The following is a 19,723-nucleotide window of genomic DNA, read 5'->3' as shown; positions in this document are numbered from 1 at the left end:
TGAGGTTGGGAAAACTTATACATATTATACCATCCATTAAAAACATATGATGTTCATTTAGCTTTCAATTTAAAAATTCTAAGAAGTACTCCCTTGTAGGTATTTGTATCCTCTTTAACCCACTTATTTGATCACAGACTTTTTCCTCCAATTACATTATTTCCTCTTAAAACTTACTGACCAAATTGCACTAAAGAAAAGTTTTAAAGTTCACTACCCAAGGATGCCTTTACATCTCAAGCAATAATTATCTTTCCTTCTGAGAATATCCAATAGCACAAACTATAATATAAAATCTTTTCACTATCTACCTTTTTTTGGGCAGAGGGGTACCAGGGAATCCCCAGCTACCCCTAACCCCTTTTTGGTATTTTATTTAGAGACAGGGTCTCACTAAATTCTGAGGCTGGCTGTGAACTCAAAATCCTTCTGTCTCACCCTCAAAAGAAACTGGGATTACAAGTGTGTGTCACCAGGCCTGGCTTCTATTTTCATATACTGTTTGTTGCAAGTTAATCTTATCTGACTAGTACCTAATGAAAGATACAGAAGTAGAATATCTAATATGTGTAATGCTTTATACTTCACTGATTGTTTTATACAGTATTTAAAACCAAAGTAAAAAGCATAAAGCAGAAACAGGGACAGTTTATTTGCTTATCTACTAGAGAACTTAGATTGGAATCCAGATGTTGCAGACTTCATCCAACATTGCTCTTCATTTCACCATGCTTTTTTCTTCTAAACTCTCTAAAAATTGTATAACAGTATCTATTTTCCAATTCATAGACTGATGAATGAGTGCTTTAAAATTTTTTTTTTTTAGTTTTAGATGAACAGCATGCCTTTATTTTATCTATTTTTATGTGGTGCTAAGGATCGAACCCAATGCCTCACACGTGCTAGGCAAGTACTCTGTCAATGAGCTACAGCCCCAGCTTAAATAAATACGTTGATCATGTAATTTTTACATGGTAGCAGGAGGAAACTATCTCTAAATTATTAGTATATTAAACTTCAGCTTGGACTAGTCCTGGGGTCTACCTCATGTAACAATCACATAATACTATGTAAAAACAACCAAATAATGTTCATGTACAAATATGGCATAATAAATCCCACTAATATGTATAACTACAATACACCAATAAGAAAATTTTTTAAAAAATCAAAGGAGAGTTTCAACCTCAACAATGCCTTGGGTATTCTTCAGTGGAATGTCTTTCCCTTACCTCAAGATAAATTACCAATAGGAATGGTGAAATACCCAAATTTAATAGAAGAAAAGGTTTACCCTTTGCTACAGTGTTAGGAGGAAAGAACAACAAGATGGATCAAGAGTAAAAGTAACCAATTTAAAATGAACAAAATAGGTGGATCTTAAGATATTCTACAATGTCAACAAAAGCTAACCAAAATCTTCATAAAATAAAACTTAGTTTTATAAGATAGTTCACATTGGCTTATTCTTTGGAATTAATGTTTTTTATATTAGTGTTACTGAAGGTAAAACTGTGATATAATTAGTCATCAACATTAAATTCAATAAATATTAGAGGGAATGGGGGTAAAGCTCAGGGTATAGTGTATGTTTAGTATATGCAAGGTCCTTGGATCAATCCCCAGCACACAAACGCATAAAAAAAAAGTCAAATATAAAATATTATTAACCTGTATGTGTCCTTCTGTGCCTCTGTAATTCATCACTTCGAGTAAATCTTTTGCCACAGAACATCCAGTTACAAATAAAAGGGCGCTCTCCAGAATGCCAACGCAGATGCGCTCTCAGATGTGAGGTCTTCCCATAGACTTTACCACATCCTGGTATATGACAAATGTGTTGCTTCTTTTTCCCAAGATTGGTACCTCTAAAAAAAAAAAAAAACACACACACACAGAATAATATACACTTATATGAAAGTATTCAAATGGACATTACCATTTATATCATATATCCATCCTCATGTTGTGTTTCAAAAAGAAGACATTATCAACATGAAATCAGAAATCAAAACTATTTTTATCTCTTTAAATAAAAATTTATATATTTTAAACATGTTTTACATGTTAACTTTACTTCAGAATTAATGATTGCTTTCCAAATGTAAATATACTCAAGAATTATGTAATTATGAATTTATATGAATGTACAGTAAAGCTCTTTACTAGTCTGTCGAAAACAATTCTCAAATACTAGGCATAAGCCCAATTCAATTAACTGTATGGGAAACTGTTATTAAAATAGTCATGTCATGTCAGATAATTTTTTAAATATTTAAACCAAAATATAAATGCACAAATTTAACTGAGCATGGGCACGATTAAAAAGATAGATAGTTTAAGCAGACTGTAAATAAATTAACATGATTTAAGCATATTTTTAAAATATTTGAATAGCTACACTTTGTATATATGTTAACTTTAGACAAAGCTTTTTTGATTTTTTTAAAATTTAGCTAAAGCTATGGTCTTAACTCACATCATTCAATGAAATCAAAATTACTTTTACAGTTAAATTACTTCTGCCATAAACTATGCAAAGATATCCAAAATAATACATAAGGTATATAACAAAGTAACATCTTTTCCATGTCATATAATTTGACATTACATTTCAGTATTTGATACCAACAACAGAGTTTGGGAGACATGTGCTTTGATGAGTGAACAGAAGCATCTAAACTTTTTTGATTCCAGAACTATTATAGGGACAGTATTAAAGACTACAACAAAAATCAGGCTGTTATTAAAATCGTAGTTTTTTTTTTTTTAACATGACGTTTTGGACACAACAATTACCTAAATCACATTGTATAAACTTTGCAATGTTTCTCTGAGATTTAACAGTATATTTAATCCCCCATCTGCCCTCCTCCCCCAATCTCACAGTCTAGGTGTAGCCTATAAACTTTCCATATCCTATAAAGCCTCCTGTAAACAATATACCTATTGTTTCTCAAATTTTACTGGAAAAATGCATATTTCCCCACATTTATATTTTAATGTACTCACACTCAGTAGCATGTGAAATTGCCATAGGACAAACAGTGCTAAACGGTGCAGTGCTGGCTGTTAGGTGCCATAGGTGTTCTGAACAGGGAGACATCAATGTGGGCTCCAGTAGTTAGAGAAGACTTCGTGGAGGAGGTGGGTAGGATTTAGATAGAAAGAAGGGAAGGCATTCCAGGCAGAGGAATAGCATAAGTAAAGACAAGGAGGAGTCATGCTGTTGTCTCAAGGGCAAGGATGTCATAATCTAACACAATTCTAGTTCCTGCTCCAGTCCACCCCCATTTTCTACAACTCTCTTCAAAGAGCTGGGTTTCTTGAGTGAAAGGTTTTTCTGGCTCACTTGCAATGCCAAAGTTTGATTGTTTCCATTTCATTCAGCTTCTTAAAATTTTGCTTTATCCTTAATAGCCCTAAGAAAAACAGCAATGTTTTGTGGCTAGTAGTGTACAAACCAATTTTACGTATTGTGTTCACCATAGCAATTTCACAGACAATCCAATTCAGTTCACTTGTATATTCATGACCTCTTGCCTCTCCTCTAAGATTACCACTTAGGTGAATCGATGTGCTTTTTATAAACTCAAAAGTGTTATTTCACAAACTCAGCAAAATTTAGCCTGGGAGCACTAACAAAGCCTAAGAATCTAACACCTCAACACAACAAATTTGGGTTCTCAAAAAACCAAAAAATTAGTAGGGAAAGATTTTTCAATTGAATCATAAGAGAAATATTCACTGTTTAAAATGGGATCAGTATCTATCTAAGAAAGAAAAAAATGGAGCACGGTCATACATAAATACTATAATTTAAGGGAAATGCTCAACATTCAAGTTCAAGTTTCCACTTCAAAAGGAAATTTGAGGCTAGGGCTGTGGCTCGGCGGTAGAGCATTTGACTAACATGTATGAAGTGCTGGGTTCAATCCCAAGCACCACAAAAAGAAAAGGTGGGGGTATTTGATTCAAGATTAAGATCTAAATATTCTAGATATGAATTTTTGCCATGTCCTATGATGGAAGGGAAAGGGACTGAAGTGAATTTCTCAACAAAGAAAAGATTCACACATCTTTTTTGTGGGGGAGGGTGACTAAACTCAGGAGCACTTGACCATTGAACCACATCCCCAGCCCTATTTTCTATTTTATTTAGAGACAGGGTCTCACTGATTGCTTAGCAGCCTTGCAGTTGCTGAGGCTGGCTTTGAAATCACGATCCTCCTATCTCGGCCTCCTGAGCCACTGGGATTACGGGCGTGTGCCATTGCGCCCGGCTTACAACTCTTCTTCTTGACTGACACATAATTAGATACCACTAATACCTATTACATAGCCACTAGCACCTATTAGATAACCTAAAAAACTAACAATTTTAAGTTTCTATTCGTAAGTGCATAGTGATTTAATGACCACAAGACAGTGACACAGAATAAATAATGCAAAATTCTGGGTGGAGTTAAGAAAAGTTGAATAAATCTAGTTTCTCTTGGTTAAGGTGGGAGAAAACAAGACAAACTAAATGCTGACAAAACAGACTTTACAAATTAACTTAAAAAATATGGATCAAGGCTTTAATGCATACAAAACCTACACAATAATAATGTCTTTAGAATTCTATTTTACTTTATTACAATCAAGATGTCTCCTCCACTAGTGTTTCTCAAGGTTGGTTCTGCTCAATAAATATTGGCTAAATGAATATGTTTTTATTATTTTTACACCTTGCTCAAAAAGGGAAACAAAACTCAGTTCTCTGAAGATGAATGAAATTAACTCTCAAAATATGCCATCTTGCTCGTATTCTTTTTAAAAAAATTTTAAGAAAATGATTGGGAAAAAAAGGGCCAAAATTCTATTTTTTAAAAAAAATCTTACATGCCACTTCTCTTCTTTGCAGAATGTTATGAAATATTTTGGACTTACTATATGTTAGTGCTTCTACTAATTAGATGCAACAATTGCAATTTATACAAGTGTTCCTATCTCATACACGCGCACACACACACACTAGTTGTATATTGTTCAAAAGAGTTTTAATAGACAATATAGTTTTCTTCTTAAGAACCTTGATTTTTATTACTTATAGAAAGCTATTTTTTAAAACAAAGTAAAAAATGTCCTAGAAAAAAGTAAGTGAATATTTTTATAATTCTCAGGCTTTTAACACATGATAACAAGGAATCTAATAAAACACTGACCAATTTAAATTTTGTGTTTAAAAAAAAGTCTGTCAACCATATGATGGAACTACTTATATAACAATGCATTCTGCAAACTATCGACATAAAGCTGAAGGCAATATAAAACTGGCAAAAAATATTTGCACATGACAGTTAATACACAAATTAACAGATTCACAAAAGACAAACAATTCACAAGAAATTTTAAAATGGCAAAGTAACAACCAAAAAAAGTTGTAAAGTAAAGTAAAACAATACTGATATTATTTTCACATGTCAGCTTTAAAAGGTTAAAAACTATGATTAAAATCCAGTGCTTGGGACTGGGGTTGTGGCTCAGTGGTAGAGCGCTTGCCTCACTTGCACAAGGCCCTGGATTTGATCCTCAGCACCACATATAAATAAACAAATAAAATAAAGGCATTATGTACATCTACAACTAATATATATATATTTAATAACAAAATCCAGTGTTGGTCAGGATGTGAAAATGCAGATATTCTAATACAACACTGGTGGGAGTTGAAATTGATTCAGCCTTTCTAGCAGAAAATTCTTTGACCCAGCAATTCTAGTTCTGCCAATTTATACTAATGAGATAATCAGACAAATGTGCAAAGACCTATGTGAGGATTATGACAAGCCCCAACAAAAGGAGATACTAAATTATTACACATCATGCAATAGAATACTTCAGACATAAAAATGATAAACTAGACTTGGAAATATGGTGACAAAGTTTTCAAAATAAGAAGAGACAAATACAACAGTGAGGAGATAATGATTCTACTTTAAAATATATGTAATATCTGAAAGGATACATAACAATGTGCTATAGTGGTTAATATTAAAGTAGGTTAGGATTTTGGTGTTTTAAAAATATTATTCTATATTGCTGAATTTTTAGGAATATGTTAGTTTAGCACATAGAAATTAATTAAAAGATTTTTACATTAAAGAACAAATGAAACAGGCCAGGCCTAGGTCTACAGTTAGATTTGATTTTCATAAGTTCCTCTAAAATGAGAATTTCAGAAGTTATTGCCTAACAAGAATTTTTTTGAACAAATAAATTTAAAACAACTGATTACAATAAATGTAAACACCTAAGAATGTAATGCAAAAGCAGATTCACTCCATAGATAGTAGTATAATGGCAAAAATCTTTGGAGTAAGTATTTATGTTTGTTCTTGAGTCATTCCACTTCTCTATGGCTCACTTATAAGACATACTAGAATATATTAAGTTCACAATGTTAGCAGATATTAGCTAGTAGTAGTAGTAGTAGTAATAGCAGCAGTAGTAGTAATATTGCAAATGGGCTGGCCAGTGTACAAATCAGCTAATAAAACCAATCCAAAAAGGCAGAGAAAGTTATCTTGTCAGATAAACTGCATATATTTATATACACCCTTCTATTTTACAGCATATTTTGTCACTTAAACAGTACTTAACAGTAGTGTGTTAAGACCTTTCACTATGACCAAGAAATTGTTCAGTATAGCTTCACAGTTCTACCAGTTTTTGCTCATGTATTTCAAAGCTATAGAAAAAAGTACAATGAATATTAAATCTGTTTGATGGAAACTTCATATTATTAACAAGAAATATATGCATGTCTGTCCACTTGAAGCTTTAAACCTTAATCCCATCTTGCCTGATAACAATACTGCTATCCAAGTTTTCTCTTTCTCAAACATTGGCCTGATGCATAATTTATGCATCATCTTCAACATTGCTACATCAATTATTTGAGGTGTTGTTTAAAAATGAGTCACAGTCTCTTAGTCAATAAGCTTAACATTTGACACAAATACTAATGGTTTGAGTTTATTCCTGTCATGTTATCATCTTAGTATTTAGTTTTTAAAAAAAACTGACTTGAAATACTAAAAAAAATTCCCCCCATTAAGGCCATTTATTCCCATTTCTGTTGAAAATGGAAATGTTTGTGCTTATCAGCTATTTCTGAATTTTCTAATAAAAACAATATTTTTATGTAACTGCAATACTCAAGATTTTTTAAAATCTGTATTTAAGCAAAACCCATTGCTAGTTTGCTAACAGTATTATTTCTAATATGGGCCAATAAAATTGCATCTGTTACATTGTTTTTTAAAAACTACATAATTTTAGTTTTAAAGGCATTCATCTGAAAATTCAATTTCATATATTTTTATTTTCTAATTTATATCATACTCTTTTACAGTCACGCACCCAAAAATGATCATGTAATGAATAATTTTTCAAATTAAGTGACATGGCATGCGATATTTTAAAAATTTGGGGTGGTGATATTAGTACTCTTAAAAACAAACAAACAAAAACAAAAACATAAGGAGTATGGTTCATGTATGCATACCTCCCACCGCCTTCTTTACAGTTGGGACAGGTGCAAGCTACCCTCCGAAGTCTTTTTCCTTCTTGATGTTGTTGGTCCCCTTCTTCATCTACCACCTGTACTCTTAAGTGTGTTAGATCATTGGTATTCAATGTAGAATCACCACTGAGCTGCCACTCTTCAGGATCAGGTTCTTCTTCCTTGATCCTAATATCTAAAGAAAAAAACAAATGCAAATGAGAAGCAGCCCACTGGCCCTGAAAGAAAGCATGAGAGCTAAACTTCTCTAACTGAATATTTTTGAGCTAAACTTCTCTAACTGAATATTAGGTAAAAACTAAACAAAACAAAAAAGTAAGCCTGTTCCTCCTGGCTTATTGTTTTCAAAACAATTTTATTCTAAAAGAATAGCAAAGATAAACCAAAAATGAGAATAAAGCCAGCAGGACAGCTTACTTTTTAAAGAATTCGATAAGAGTGAAATTTCAGTTAAGAGTTTATTGGTCAATAAATCCAGTGATCAATGTAAACCGAAACAAATTCTAATGCCTTTAATCTCTCATAATTTACATCTATAATCTCACAGTTTATATCTATTTTGCCTATCTGTAGGCAATATATGGAATGCAAAAGGCAGCATTCACTTGAAACTGTTGCTTACAAACTTAAGCTTTAAAAGTCAACCATTAAGGGCTGAGGCTGTAGCTTATTGGTCAAGCGCCTGCCTGGCATGTGTGAGGCACTGGGTTCAATCCTCAGCATCACATAAAGATAAAGATACTGTGTGTGTTATCTACAACTAAAAAAATATTTAAAGAAAAAAAAAAGTCAGGTGCAGTGGCACACACCTGTAATACCAGCAGCTCAGGAGGCTGAGGCAGGATGATTTCGAGTTCAAAGCCAGCCAGCCTTAGCAAAAGTGAGGCGCTAAGCAACTCAGTGAGACTCTGTCTTTAAAAGGGGGGGGGGGCTGGGGGTGTGGCTCAATGGTTGAGAGTCCCTGCGTTCAATCCCTGGTATCAAAAAAAAAAAAAGTCAACCATTACTAAAATGATCTATAATGTCCACAACATTACTAAAAGAAGGACATACAGCAATAAGAGACAGTTTCTATTTGAGAAGTTTTACCATCCTGGGGAACAAAATGAGCATGCAATAATTGAAAAATGGATATGGCAGGAAGCTGTGTTACTTTCTCGGCAGAAATGATTATTATACAATAATGCTGTAATAATACAACATCATTTTCTAAGTGAAAGTAAGAGAACTAATCAAGTTTTTTTTTTCATCTCAGAAAACTGATTTTTTTTAAAAAATGATGATTTAGAACACTGAATTAACCTCCTTTGATAAAACAAATTCCTGCACATTTTTAATGTAGCTCAATAGAAGATCATGTGCTTAGTGCATTTGAGGACCTGGGTTCAAACTCCAGCACTGTTCCCCCACCCACCAAAAAAAAAAAAAAAAAAAACCCTGTCAAAAACTTCTGACTTTACATTAATAAAAACTAGAACATATAATCAACAATAAAAAAAACTACAAACAGGTTTAAACTATTTTTTTTTTTAAACCAGAATAACTACTCCAAAAATCAAAGGGGGAAATTAGATGAAAGATTTTGGCCTAGGCAACTAAATAGATGGTGAAATAGGAACTACTACTAGATAAGGTCCAGGTGGAGAGGGACAGTTGTTAATTCTATCATTGAGTTTTAACTATTTGAGAAGTAAAGAAACTAGTCCTACAGGTTTAGAGCACAGAAAGATGTATATGCTAGAGATATATAGTTGGGAATTCTCACTATGCTACTGAGTTCATCCACAGTAGTTTATATTACTCAGGCACTATGAGAATGAGGATAGAAGGTGAGCTATAAGGAACACAAACATTTAAGGGATGAGAAGGGAGCAGTCAAGAAAATATGGTAAATAAAAGGAAAGAATATGTTTCAAGAAAGACAGGAAATACACAACATAAGTTGCTGCAGATAAGTCAATAAAGAAAATGACTAGTGAGCAAGAAGTGACAGAGTAATAACAACTATAGACCTAAACTTTTCATGAAGTTTGAGGAAAAAAGAAACACGGCAGTGGAAGCTAGAAGGGGACATAAGACAAAAGGTGTTTGGTTTTAAAAATAGGAAAGACAAACCTTTAAAATGCTTATGAGAAAGATTCACTAGAGAGGGAGAGTGAATTTCCAGCCAGGAGGACATGATAATCCAGAGCACTTACAGGTTTAGCTGATGGAGCAGTCATCTTTTCCTTTGCTGGATGAGGGACCAAAAGATAAGAGCACATTCATTCATCTAATAGATATAATTATCTACTATGTGCCCAGATATAGAATGAATTTTATTTGATGGCTAGGAATTAAGGCGCAATTGAACAGCTCTAATCTGCTGTTTCTATGTTCCCAGTGAAAGGATTAAGTGGGAATCAGATATGAACAAAAGTTCTTCCATATACTATGTAAGTAAACCTTAACCTATGTTACTTTATAATCAGGTACTCAATAGTATTATTATAACAAAAGACTGCCCAAATATTGTCCAGTACTAGCCTTCACAAGATGAACACAGGTTATCACATATGTAGTTCTGGATATTTAAGTCCATGAAATGAAAAATCTTATCAAACATTTTAAAAGCTACTCATTTTAGTTTTTTTTTACAATCTTCTTTTTATTTAACATCATTTGTGATAAGATGGTAGGAAAAAGGGAGGCAAAATAATAACAAAAATAGATATAAAGACCCCGGCGCAGTGGCACATGTCTATAATCCCAGTGGCTTAGGAGACTGAGGCAGGAGGATGAGACAGGATGATGAGAGTTCAAAGCCAGCCTCAACAAAAATAAGGCACTAAGCAATTCAGTGATACCCTGACTCTAAATAAAATACAAATAGGGCTGGAAGATATGGCTCAGTGTTGAGTGCCCCTGAGTTCAATCCCTGGTACCCCCACCCACCAAAAAAAGAATGGATAAAGAGCTCAGCATGGTGGGGGTGGGGGTGAACGAATGACACTCGCAAACTTCAGTGAGGTCCTAAGCAATTTAGCAAGACTCCATCTCAAAATAAAAAAGGGCTGGGTATGTAGCTCAGTGGTTAAAAATCCCTGGATTCAAAAAAAAAAGAAAGAAAAAGAATGGATAAAGAGCCAGGCAACATACCTGAAATCCCAACAACTTAGGAAGCCTAGGCAAGAGGATCCCAAGTTAAGTCAGTCAATAACTTAGGCAGGCCCTGAACAATTCAGTGAAACCTTGTCTCAAAATGAAAAATAAAGCACCCTGGGTTCAATCCCCAGCCTCCTGCCCCCTAAAGAAAAGAATGGATGAAGAAATCCAGACAGGACCTATATAAGAAGAATTAAAGACAAGCATAGGGAACAAAAGAGCAATTGATGAGAGTGGGAAAGAATGAAATGCAACCTCACTGAGGAGATGAAGATATTTTAGGGCATTCTTGTTATTACAGAAACCTACAAAGAACATGTTTTAAGAATGAGTCATAGAAATGAATACTCAAACTTAAGTTTTCTTTCTTACTGCATCTGGATAAACCATAGGCAAAAAGAATTTAAGTCCAAACTGAACAATCTTGTCCACCCAAAAAAAATCTTTGGAAAAGTTATCTTATGAAAATAGAAGGGAGAATAGCAGGGTGAGGTGGAGTGGCGGGTAGGAAAAAGCAAGGGGAAGAACTGAACAATAAAACTGAGCAAAGTATGTTAACGTGCATGTACAAATATGCCACAATGAAACCCACTATTCTGTATAATTGATATGCACCAATTTAAAAATATCTCCCTGCATCAACCTACCTACAAGTAAACCCTATTAGTCCATCCCCAGGCTCTCTTCTTCAATCCCACTTCTACTCAGCTTCCCAAATTTTCTTCTAAATAAGAATCTTATTGCATTACTTTCCTGATTGAGCACTTGCACTATTCCTCTAGTTTCAACAGGATCAAGTCCAATCTCATTAACTCGGTATTCAATCTGGCTCCACCCTACTCTTCCAACTTCAAATATTAAAAAAACTGCAATTCTCAGCATTTTTTAGAACATATGATTTTTCAATGTCACACCCTTATATGATTTATTCCTTTTGACTACACTGCTCTCCGGTTTTTTTGCTCTTCATCTAAGTAGCCTCTATCTCTCCTTCAAGACAGATCAAAAGTCATTTCCCTTTATACATGTTTATGGTAGAATTAATTACATTTATTTGTCCCTATATCTCCTTACATAACAAATGCTTTGCTCAGTAATGCTCAGAAAATACAATCTGACTAAAATGAACTAACCTTCTTTAAGGAAGAATTTCCAATACTGGTAATGATCTACATAGGAAAACTTTGTGTCTACTTCTTTATGCCCAAATATTGTGTCTAACTAAAAAATAAATGTTAAAAAAAAAGTTCAAAGCCAGACTCAGCAACTTAGCAAAGCCCTAAAGCAAAGTAGAGAGACCCTCTCCTCTCTAAATAAAATATTAAAAAGGGCTGGGGGTGTGGCTCAGTGGTTAAGTGCCCCTGGGTTTTATCGCTGGTACCAATAAATAAATAAATATATAAAAGATTAAGAATCAACTCCTATAAGACAATAAATTATTGCCCATCAAGTATTACCAACAATTTCCAATCACTATTTTTACTCATATGCATTTGGGCTTTATTTTAAAATTCTAATCATAAATTAATGTCCTTAATACTTCCCCTTTGTCAAAATGAATGCCAATTTAAGACAAATACAGGATGAACATCCCTACCTAAACTGTAAAAATCTTCAGTGCTCCAAAATCCAAAAAGTTTCAGATTTGGAGGATTTTAGATTTAGGATGATCAAGTGGTAACACCTATGCAAATATAAAGAGATCCAAAAAACTCCCAAATCTGAAACACTTCTGGTCTCAAACCTTTTGGTAAGGGATACTCAACCTGAACCTTAAGTTTTCAGTATTAGTCAATCAAGTTTACATCTTCTTCAATTTCTTTATGTAGATTAGAAGAAATCATTTTCTAACTGTGCTGTATTAGTGTCCTCAATGGTACTTAATTATTCTGAGATCTGCTGGATAAGGAGAAAGGAAAATAATAATGCATCAAAATGGCCCATAAACGTATGAAAAGGACTGAACATCATCAGTTACTAGGGAAATAAAAATGTAATTCACAATGAGATATTACTACATTATACCAAAATGACTAAAAACTTCTAAATAGATAACTTCCAATTGTTGAAAAAGAAGTAAAGCCAATGATACTAGGATCCTACACTGCTGGTAGTTATGTAAATTAGCAGAACCACACTGGAAACTCTTTCATCCATAATCCATATCTTCTAACACCGAATCTATCTATACAATTATGGTCCAAATACTTTCACTCCTAAGGATATATCCAACAGAAATGCATATATGATACCAAAGAATGTATAAAAATCACAACATTATCTGTAACCAGATTATATCCACTAGTATTGAAATGAAAAAAAAAAAAAACATGATGTATTCATCTGTATAATGCAACATGCTAAAATAATGAAAATTAACAACTTAACATGCAATGATAAGAGTGACTCTAATTTTGAACAAAGGACGTCAAATCTATATACATACTCTATTTAAATATATACACATTAAAAAATACATGTATATTTCCCCCTATACAATAAGATCACATGATTTTTGTAAATTAGGAATTCCATCTATATAAAAAGGTATTGTTGTCCAACTATAACTAATTGAAAACTCAGAATAGGCAATGGCTCCAACTAAAATGCTGTGAAAATGCAAAAGCTCTGAAGACAGTAAAATAAAATAAAAAAACAAAATAAAAATCAGTGTTTGCCAGGGGATAGGAAGGACGAATAGGTAGGGCAAGAGGAACTTTAGGGGAGTGATAATACTCAATATGATACTAAATTGGTAAATACATGTTATTTATTTACCCAAAACCACAGACTGTAAAACACCAAGAGTATGCAGAGTATGAGCTTAGAGTGATAATGACGTGTCATTGTAGGTTTATCAAGTATAACATACCACTCTAATGGAAGATATTGATAATTGAGGAAGCTATGCATGTGTGGGAGTAGGGGATACATGTGATACCTTCCTTTCAATTCTATTGAGAATTTATAATAAGGTTAACTTTTTCAGAGAGAGGATAGAGGACTTTGTGGTGATAGAAGAGTGGTGACTTCCTACTTCTGAGAGAGATACTGAAAAGAAATATTTCTTGGTTGGTAATATACATTTCATGATCTGGAATCACCTTTCTGATCTGTGTGTTCTTCTGTAAAATCATCAAATTATACAAAATGATCTATAGATTTTCTGGATATATACTTCAATATGAAGACTATCCTAAATAAAACATTTTATATTAAAATATAGGTAACTTAGGAATTGTTAAGATACAATTTCTTTTGTTGAAGTATGAACAACACTAAAAATTTTAAAATGACCATGCTGCCAAAATGAAGTTCAGTTTGAAGTTTAGAATATTATTCTCAACAGATCTATGAGCAACCCCACTCACAGTTCTACATTCTAAGGAGAAAGCAGTTAATAAATTCATGACTTTAGCAAGTCAGCTTGCTAAAAAAGAAGACAGAATAAATAAACAAATACACAGTACTTGGGCAATGATTAATTGTTTTGGGGGAAAAAGTGTTTTTGGACAAGAAAGAATAGGAAATGGAAGGAAAGTGGTAGTTGTTATTCTTTTTATTTTTTCATTTTTTAGACAAGGTCTCACTATGTTACACAAACTAACCTCAAATTCGTATTCCTACCACCTCAACCCCTGCAGTAAATTACCACTGTGCCCAGACAGTAGTGGCTTTTTTTTTATTTTGGGGGTACCGGGGTTTGAACTCAGGGGCACTCAATCCCTGAACCACATCCCCAGCCCTATTTTGTATTTTATTTAGAGACAGGGTCTCACTGAGTTGCTTAGCGTCTCTCCAAGGCTGGTTTTGAACTCGCAATCCTCCTGCCTCAGCCTATTTCCCTTCAGAGCCACAGGAATTACAAGTGGGCACCAGTGCACCCAGCCAGTATTGGCTATTTTAAATAGAGGGGACTAATGTGGTGACATCTGACCTAAAGGAGGTAATAGACCAAATGGTTAGCAGAAAGAAAAGCCAAGTTGTCTTAAGTTTGGTGTATTCAGAGAAAAGTGAAGCAGGTTGTATGGCTAGCTAAAATGGCCTGAATATATAAGTATAGAAGCATAAGATCACAGAGGTATAAAATGGAAGGTAAAGAGAGAATAGAATCATATGTTACAAGCCAATGTGAATTACTTTCGGGATCATTATAAGGACTTTACATTTTATCTTAAGGAAAGCCAAGGAGGGATTGAGGAGTGATATAATTTGAACTAAATTTTACTAAAATAAATCCAGAATCATGGAGACTATGGGAGGCAAAGGCAAAAACAAGGATACTAGTTCAAGTAGCTGAGTGTTGGGGCACAACACCTATAATCCCTGCTACTTGGCATGAAGAGGGATTAAAATAAAAAATAAAATGAAATAAAAATTTTTAAAATACTGATTAAATCAGGAGGTTGCTGTAGTTATTAAAGCACGAGATAATGATGGTCTAAAACTAGGGTGCTGATGAGGAGGTATTAGAATGAGTCATTAAATAACTGTAGTCAAAGATATCTGCTAACAGATTTGGTAATAAGTTATTTTATGAGAAAGAAGTTAAAAAGATACTTAAAAGTTTCTGTCCTGAATAACTAAAAATAGGGAGTTGCTGTTAACTGAAATAGGACAGAATATAGGTAGAAAGTTGTAAGGAAGGGAGCCAACTAGAGGGTTATTTTTGGGTATGAACATTTTGAAATGCCTATTAAATACCCAAATAAAGACAATAATCAGGCAGTTGCCAATATTAATTTGGGTATCATAAGCACATACAGTTGGTATTAAGAGTCACATAAAACACAATGTAGATAGAAGGCAATTCAAAATTAAGCAGAAAGCCAGATGTGGTGGTGTTCACCTGTAACCCTAATGACGCTGTAGGCTATGGTGGGAGGACTGCCAAATTCAAGACCAGCCTCAACAACTTAGCAAGACTCAGGATTTTAGGGAGCACCTGTCTCAAAATAAAAAGGACTGGGGATGTAACTCAGTGATAAAGCACTCCTGTGTTCAATCCCCAGTTACCCACTCTCTCCAAAAAAAAAAAAAGTACAGAAAATTAATAGTGGAAGTGAGGGAGGAAACTGGTGCCCAGAAGTCAAATGAAAACAATCACTTCAAGAACCTAACCTGGGCTCGATTCTCAGCACCACGTACCAATAAATAAATAAAATTTAAAAATTCATCAACAACTAATAAAAAAAATATTTTAAAAAAAGAACCTAACCTATGTCAAATACTTGAAAAGTAAAATGAGAACCAAGAAATAATCCTTGGATGTAAAAACATGTTAATCACTAGCAATCTTCACAAAAACTGTTTCAGTGAAATAAGGACAAAACCCTGCCCAAAGTAGATTCAAGAAAATGAAAAGTAAACTATAGCCGACTCTTATTTAGAGTTTTGTGGTAACATCAAGTAAACAAGGAGAGAAATGAATTACAGTAGATGGGGTAGAGATAGAAGATGGGAGGGGAGGGGACGGGGATAGTAGAGGATAGGAAAGGTAGCAGAATACAACAGTTACTAATAGGGCATTATGTAAAACTGTGGATGTGTAACCGATGTGATTCTGCAATCTGTATTTGGGGTAAAAATGGGAGTTCATAACCCACTTGAATCTAATGTATGAAATATGATATGTCAAGAGCTTTGTAATGTTTTGAACAACCAATTAAAAAAAAAAAAGTGCTATGGAGTTTGGATCTTCAGTGTCCCCCAAAGGTCCACATAGTAAAAGCTTGTTCCCCAGGATTGCACTATCCAGAGGATAAGAAGCAGGGTTTAGTGAGAGGTCTTAAGATCATTGGGGGTATCCTTGAAGAGGATTATGGGACCCTCATTCCTTTTTTTCAAATCCCAGCCATGAGGTGAACTGATCACAGAACCCCAAACTCCAAAACTGTAGGCCAAACTAAAACCTCTCTTTATAAGTTGATTATCTCAGGTCTGTTACAGTGACTGAAAGTTGACTAATACAACAAGCATTGTAAAATGTCACAAAATTTCCTAGGTTAGCCCAGAAAAGTAGATTTACACTACACTAGTAGGTTTAGTGCATTAGAGTACCTAAAATACTGTAAACTAGCCTTTATATCAAATAGCAATACCTTTACTATATACACTAGCAGTATAGAAAATGCATGTGCTGGTTTAAATTTGACTTTGGGTATTTTAGGAAAACAGGCTTTAAAGTACAAAATTGTTAACTGATAGAAATTCAAGGATATCTGCATAACACATTTTAGAATTTATAAATTAACAAGTCTGGTGTTTTACTGTGTGTGTGTGTATATATATATCTTGGGGATACTACAGATTGAACCCAGAGGCAGTGAGCCACTGAGCCACATCCCCTGCCCTTTCTGTATTTTATTTAGAGACTGGGTCTTGCTAAGTTGCTTAGGGCCTTGCTAAGTTGCTCAGGCTGGCTTTGAGCTGGTGATCCTCCTGCTTCAATCTCTTGTGCAGCTGGGGATTACAGGCATGCACCACCATGTCCAGTTATGAATATTTTCTATCTCAAAATGTTTACATTTCCTTTTCATCTGGCCTGGTATAGCACTAACAGTATCTCTGTCCCATGACTATGGTTGTTTTCAAGGCCTACCCATATATAAAACAAGCTTATGAAAAACCAAGCTTATGAAAGGGATATAGGTAAGAGGGGGAAAAAAATCCTGCACACCTGGATAAGAGCTGAAATAAAGGGGAAGCATTTTAAATGATGAAATACACAGAGAGGCATACAATATAGTTACCAAGAAAAGATTAATTCTCAATATTAGTTAAGCATTAATAACTCAAAACATGCCTAGATTTCTATTAAAAATATCAGAAAAACATCCTAAATATCTCTACCTAAAACTAGTTGGTAATTACTTATAAACAGAGGCTAATAGGATATTTAATATAAATTCTTAACTGGTTTATCAAGTCTGGAAGATGCATTCTTGATTTAAATAGCTAACACTAGATAAATATGAATTAAAGAACTGTTGATAAAATGAGGCATTCTCCTTTATCAATAGTGTATCATTAGGATTTTGTTGTTGTTATCAAAGTCTTTCATATTCTCTGCCTTCGATTTTTTAAAGCACTGATGAAATTACATTTTAATTTGAAATTTATTTTATTTAAATTTCCCTTTAGTTAGTTTTACCTGCCAAAAAAAAAAAAAAATCACCTAAATAGAATTATGGGATAGTCCTATACAATTTCATATATTGTTTAGTTAGATTTCATTAACGATTTATACTCCTATGAATGCTTCAGAACTACTTAAAAGGTTTTTTTTCGAATTTTCTCTTAAGAGGGTAAGTTATACAAAACGCACTTTCATATCTAATCTAAAGTTAACACCTTATGGGCAGACTTTTTTTAAAAAAACATTTATTTTTTAGTTGTAGGTGAACACAATACCTTTTTATTTTATTTTTATGTGGTGCTGAGGATCGAACCCAGTGCCTCACGCATGCTAGGCTAGAGTTCTACCCCTAGCCACAACCCCAGCCGCTTATGGGCAGATTTTAAAATTACATTTATTTCCTTACCAAATGTTATCAAAAAATATATTTATTAGGGCAACAAGTTCTATTTCTATTCTCCATGCTTGAATTCTAGTTCTTTCTCTTAGTTTAAAAAAAAAAAAAAGGTATATATAAAACTATATTATCACTACCATTAAGCAAGCTCTTTTCTCAAACCCCATCTCCTTAGATTTAGATCATAACTCTTCTATGACTGCTGCTTTTTCCTCAATTAAAATTAATCCTCTAAGTTTTTCTATCCATTCAGAGATCATAAATCTAGAAAATACAATCTTCTATAATATATACACACATAAATGAGCATACCAGGAAATAACTGATATTCTAAAGGCATATTAGAATATCAGTTACAGAAGAAAAATCTCCTTCTATAGTCTTACCAGAAATATATGAGAAAAAGACCAGGTGGCCTGTAATTAATACATTGTATATAGTGAAATATTAGCTTCACCATTTTTTAAAAAATATTTTTAGTTGTAGATGAACAGAGTACTTTTGTTTATTTTTTAATGGTGCTAAGGATTGAACCCAGTGCCTCACATGTGCAAGACAAGCACTCTACCACTGAGCTATGACCCCAGCCCCTAGATTCACCTTTTTTAATCTGAAGTATTAGATAATCTATTAAGGGAACAGTATTCTACTAAGATTAAGATGAAGATGGTATCTAAAAGTAAGATTTAGGGCTGGGGATGTGGCTCAAGCAGTAGTGTGCTCGCCTGGCATGCGTGCGGCCCGGGTTCGATCCTCACCACCACATACAAAGATGTTGTGTCCGCCAAAAACTAGAAAATAAATATTAAAAATTCTCTGACTCTCTCTTTAAAAAATAAATAAATAAAATAAAAGTAAGATTTACTACTTCTCAGGCATTCTTGTAACATTTAACATATATGTTATTAATATGTTATTAATATCTCATTACATGCACCCAACCATGCTGAACTGCTCGGGCTGGCTTTGAATGCCCCTGAGTTAATTTTTTCCCAGAAGATAAAGAGGTTATATAGTCGCCTGAAGTCACACAGTTCAATAGAACAACAATAAAAAATTAAACATAACCATATTGTAGATTATTATTAAAGATCAGTTATTTACCAGGGGCCTGTTCACAAGAATAAGCAGCATTAAGTTACCTTCCCCTACATATAAATACATATGATTTTTAACTATAGTTTGATCAAATAGTATTAGTGACTCTAAAATCTGGGAAGGAAAAACAAATTTTAGTATATACCTATGATAGAATATTACGCAGCCTTAAAAAAAGAATATATTATTTCACATGCTACAATATGGATGAATCTTAATGACATTAAAAATCTCATTCTAGGACTGGAGTTGTGGCTCAGTGGTAGAGAGCGCTTGCCTGGCATACGTGAGACCCTGGGTTGGATCCACAACACTGCATATAAATTAAAAAATAAAATAAAAGATCCATTGACAACTAAAAAATATTTTTTAAAAA

The 19,723-nt window shown here is 33.6% G+C and overlaps 1 protein-coding gene across 1 annotated transcript in view; it reads right to left on the bottom strand.

Moving 5' to 3' along the window:
- Sp3 (Sp3 transcription factor) overlaps positions 1-19,723 on the bottom strand; it is a 53,150-nt gene that overhangs the window by 3,617 nt on the left and 29,810 nt on the right. Inside the window, exons 5-6 of the mRNA XM_076866881.2 lie at positions 7,553-7,745; positions 1,672-1,868 (exon numbers count right to left, since the gene is read on the bottom strand). Coding sequence (XP_076722996.1) covers positions 1,672-1,868; positions 7,553-7,745 — 390 coding nt within the window. The remainder of the gene's footprint in view (positions 1-1,671; positions 1,869-7,552; positions 7,746-19,723) is intronic.

The sequence above is a fragment of the Callospermophilus lateralis genome, chromosome 9, assembly GCF_048772815.1.
Source record: "Callospermophilus lateralis isolate mCalLat2 chromosome 9, mCalLat2.hap1, whole genome shotgun sequence".
NCBI lineage: Eukaryota > Metazoa > Chordata > Mammalia > Rodentia > Sciuridae > Callospermophilus > Callospermophilus lateralis.
This window is presented reverse-complemented; position numbering and strand designations above follow the sequence as displayed.